The sequence below is a fragment of the Limulus polyphemus genome, unplaced genomic scaffold (assembly GCF_000517525.1).
Source record: "Limulus polyphemus unplaced genomic scaffold, Limulus_polyphemus-2.1.2 Scaffold3103, whole genome shotgun sequence".
Classification (NCBI taxonomy): domain Eukaryota; kingdom Metazoa; phylum Arthropoda; class Merostomata; order Xiphosura; family Limulidae; genus Limulus; species Limulus polyphemus.
Window position 1 is genome coordinate 45,807 of NW_013668713.1, and position 4,929 is coordinate 50,735.

At 32.5% G+C, this 4,929-nt stretch overlaps 1 protein-coding gene across 3 annotated transcripts in view; it reads right to left on the minus strand.

Annotated features, from left to right (window-relative positions):
• LOC106468663 (T-cell activation inhibitor, mitochondrial-like) overlaps positions 1-4,929 on the minus strand; it is a 14,900-nt gene that overhangs the window by 4,365 nt on the left and 5,606 nt on the right. For all 3 annotated transcript variants that reach the window (XM_022397019.1, XM_022397020.1, XM_022397018.1), the window contains exons 3-6: positions 4,296-4,431; positions 1,890-2,184; positions 1,299-1,519; positions 393-484 (exon numbers count right to left, since the gene is read on the minus strand). In XM_022397019.1, coding sequence (XP_022252727.1) covers positions 393-484; positions 1,299-1,519; positions 1,890-2,184; positions 4,296-4,431 — 744 coding nt within the window. The remainder of the gene's footprint in view (positions 1-392; positions 485-1,298; positions 1,520-1,889; positions 2,185-4,295; positions 4,432-4,929) is intronic.

The following is a 4,929-nucleotide window of genomic DNA, read 5'->3' on the forward strand; positions in this document are numbered from 1 at the left end:
CATGTACCTGTGAGTGTGGAAGATCTTGTTATAATGTACATGTACCTGAGAATGTGGAAGATCTTGTTATAATGTTCATGTACCTGAGAGTGTGGAAGATCTGGATCAAACACTAGATCTTCTGACGCACAAGACAGCATGCTCTATTAGGCTATATGCAGTCTCCATTATATAGACAACAGACATTACCTAACAATATAACGTTGTTATTTTAATGTTACAGAAGCATTGAAGACTTTCTTTTGATGTACTACAAGTGATAATTTTGTTTTTGTTAACTATTCATTATATAGATAATCTAGAAGGCTATTTTTCTTTGAGAAAAATATCATCATAAACAGCAGAAACACTCAACCTTTACTTCACCATATCTAGTTAGTAATGATTCTTACATCCAACCAATTGTGTCGAACATCTTCGCTGCTTAGTATAATATGACCATCAAAACTGACGCCAGTGTGGTAACCAAACACCAGGGTGCGACCTGCAGAAAAATATTAAGTTTTGATAATATATCATCCAAAAATACCCCAATCCCTGCAAATCATAATAAATGTGATATCCCCATAAGAATCACAGTTCTTTATGAACATCATTTTATCTTCTTATGTTAAACTGTTTAGTAGTTGTAATTTGATGTATGAATATTTTACTATATACATAAAAAACATATAATTTACATACAACTTTACAGTTATCTTACTCATATGTAGACAAGGTGTTTCCTCTGATGAATGACAGAGAACAATAGGTAGCTAAAGTGAAAAGAACTTAACTTTCTTGACCAATGTGTTATGTTAAATTGTGTACACCTGAATAAATAAAAATATTGAAAAATTTTATATTAATACAAGGAGGTAGAAAACGTATGGTTTACTTGCATAGCTCTGCATTTTGCTTTCATCAAAATGAAAAACTGTCTGAAAATAGTGTGTGAAGTGAGCATTTAAGCTGAACCATGAGCCTTGTTTTCAACATACACTATTAATATATTTAAACATTGTCCACTGAAGCAAAATATACCAAACTTGTTAAAACAAATACACTGGATTATAGTTTTGTGGGTTTGTATGCAAGTAGAAATCACTTTTAAATTAACTGTTACTAAAGAAATATTTAAAATATCACACGAAAAATACTAATATAATGACTACAATATATGTCAGTTACATTAAAGCTATAACAACAACAACAAAAATGAAGGTACAAATGATTTTCACTTCTTTTTACTAGGTTGAAGAACAATTTTCAGAACAAAAACTTTCCTTTTTCTCAAAAACACAATAGATTAAACTAACCCTTCAGAATTTCCATTTCTTTGGGATGTTGTGCAGCAAGACCTTGAAAACTTAAAAGACATCCTCGGAAATGAGAGCTCCCCCAGCCACAATCCCAGATAATATCTTCGAGAGTTAGCCGTTCTTTAAGGTCATTACGTAACCTTTCAGTTTCTTCCCTCAATGGCCGATATTTTTCCAACTTGCTTCTTGCCTTGTCAATGTTATCTCTTAGCCAGCCCCTGAAGTGATACAAACAACTATATTCCCAGAACTTACTCTCGTCATAGATAACTGCTAACGTGTTTTCTATATCATGAAAGTAACAAATGAAACTGTGTAATTAAACTCCATTATGGGTTGTTTTAAATACAGAAAAACCTAAGCCATGCAAGCAATAAAAAGGTTTCAAGTGCAGTTAACAGGGAGCATTAAAACACTGGTAACATGTCAGAAGAAGCCCCATATTTGGTACTTGGCTAACAAACACGTTAAAATTGTAACCATGCAGTTACGAAGAAAAGTCAAGTTCTTTCACTAAAGGGTATTCTTGAAAGTTTGTTTTTAAACAAAACACAGTGCTATTGTATATTAAGAATCTCAAACCTATACCTAAGACCTATTTCTGGCTCACTGTGCAATTTTTCTTCTACTTCTTCTGAAGGATCCTCTCCAAACTTCCATCCCCACCAATATTCATTCTGTTTGGGATTCTTCTGGAAAGAAAAGCTAAATTCTTCTTCTGCTGCTGATGAGGGCTGAGATGCTGACTGAAGTGGGCCTTGAAGTTGGGAGTGTGTTAGGTTGTCTAGATATTTCGTAGAAATACAGCAACTGGACAAGACAGAGTGAACTGCTGAATGTACATCCTTGTGATAAAGGTGGATCTTGACAGTTTTAAATTTACCTTTAAAGAAAAAAAATTGTATTGAATTAAAAAGGCTGCACAAATACCACGTTTTAAATACTCTTTTACCAACTTTATGATCTAACATCAACTGAAACTGTATTCTGACAACAAAATAAAGGATTTTACTAAAAGGGTTCATCTTATGTTCAGATAGAGAATATTTTTCTGTTACTGCCCAAATACCGCAGCATAGTTCCTTTGCAAAAGGTTCTAGTGTAAGATTGGTATGTCCAAAGCACATCAGCCTTTCTATAAGCTTTCTATAATCCTTCTAGTGTACAGAGAGCACAGAAATCCATAGACACTGCACCCAGCAACTTGACAATCATTTCTTTGTATGAAATAGCACAAATACCTGTCTGAGGTGACAGCTGGACAGATATGTCATGAAGGCAATTTGTGTACTTTTTCCAGATGGAGATCCTTCTTTATTATGTTCCACAGTGTTGCTTAGTAGAACACATAGATGGCTTTTGCCACTGATCTACGTGTTCATGAATTTGCATCTATTTTATAACATGCCACACTTTGCTTACCACAGTTGGGTACAACTAGTATCCTTCTGGATAGTCCTGGTTCCCAAGTTGATCCATTTTACTTTGTTGTCATTAAAAATAAGGGATATCTCTCTCTCGGAAATTTTAAATCCCTGATCTGAGTGTATGAATATTTTGTGTTGGAGAGGACTGTTACATACCATTCCCAAAAGCAATCAGTGTTTAATGGTATCACACTACCTACAAATTGACAAAAGAATGTCAAAATGTAGTATTGATACATTTGTTTCAATGTATCATTGTACTGGCCATTGTTGTCGTATGATTTAGTGATTTGCCTATTCGAAGTCATTCTTATATAACATACACAACCTTTTGTACTATATGAAAATTAAGTTTGTTGCAAGTGGGACATTGTGGGCTGGAGCACCAACAAAAATATTTTATTTATTTTTTCTTAATCACGTGAGGCCAGCAAAGTTGAGGTTAAACAGGATAGACACTGTACCCCCAATGCAATTTGGGTCTAAATTTCACCAGTACCTCTAAAAACCAGGGCACATTACATAATCATCCACCTTATGATTTGTGCCCTGGTGTTGGATGTTTGTATGGTGGCTGCAATTTTTTTTCACGAACTTACATTTAATTACATTTCATCTAAGGTTTGGACATGCTGCGTAAAATTTGCATTATCCTTCCTTCTGATGTTTTTTTTAATTTTTAGATTTCCTATTTATTATGGTTTGATGTAAACCGGCTTTTTTATTTATTGTTTGATGTAAACTGGCTTTTTTATTGATGGTTTGATGTAAACCTGCTTTTTTATTTATGGTTTGATGTAAACCTGCTTTTTTATTTACGGTTTGACGTAAACCTGCTTTTTTATTTATGGTTTGATGTAAATCTGCTTTTTTATATATGGTTTGATGTAAACCTGCTTTTTTTATTCATGGTTTGATGTAAACCTGCTTTTTTTATTTATAGTTTGATGTAAACCTGCTTTTTTTATTTATGGTTTGAAGTAAACCTGCTTTTTTATTTATGGTTTGAAGTAAACCTGCTTTTTTTATTTATGGTTTGATGTAAACCTGCTTTTTTATTTATGGTTTGATGTAAATCGGCTTTTTTATTTATGGTTTGATGTAAACCTGCTTTTTTATTTACATTTTATATATCTTCACCTGTCAAGAATGTTCAAAACAAAATGTAATCTTTAGAGAAGTATCTATCATTGATTATACTGTTTTAAAACAATCTTGGATGTAAAAGTCAAACAATATAGAACAAAAATTCACAAATTATAAAGACCATGTACTGATCTTACCTCTGAGGTTTAAAGCTTATTACATACATTTATCAGTTTGTAGTTGGCTTAAAAGTGTTACTAAGTTTTTTCATTATAAATATTGTCATTCAATAAAAGAGCAGGATATAAAAATACTGGCTTCATTAAGTAACTTCATTCAAACAGTAAGAATAAAAAGAAAACTTTACAAGTAAGATTAAGAATTAGAGATAGCAGCTTCAAGTCCTTGCCCTATTTTGAGCAGTTCAGGCTTCTATTGTAAATCTAAAAATTGGTTATGTAACTCTTATTATTATAGTTACCTCTAGGTGTATCATCTAAAAGTTGTGATTTAGGATCCCGTAAGTAGAATGTCAAATTGATCTGTTTTGGTTGGCAACTCTGTAGTAAACCTTCAAAATATTGGTTTAGCTGCTTTAGTGAGTTTTCATTCACCTCCTGTTAAAAATTGAAGCTACATCATCACCAATATCTAAACAAATTACAACAGAAACCACATCGTCACTAATATCTAAACAAATTACAACAGAAACCACATCGTCACTAATATCTAAACAAATTACAACAGAAATCACATTGTCACTAATATCTAAACAAAACATCATCATCATAAGTGTAAACAAATTACAAGAGAAACATCACCATCAATGTCTAAACAAATGAACAGAAACTACACCATCTTTAGCATCTGAACAAATTATAACAGTCTACACCATCATCAATGTTTATAACAAACTACAATATAAGCACTGTTTAAACAAATTACAACAGATTACATCAACATCAGTGTTTACAACAGACTACACCATGAGCACTGTTTGAGCAAATTACAACAGATTACATCAAAATCAGTGTTTACAACAGACTACACCATGAGCACTGTTTGAGCAAATTACAACAGATTACATCAAAGTTAGTGTTTACAACAGACTACAC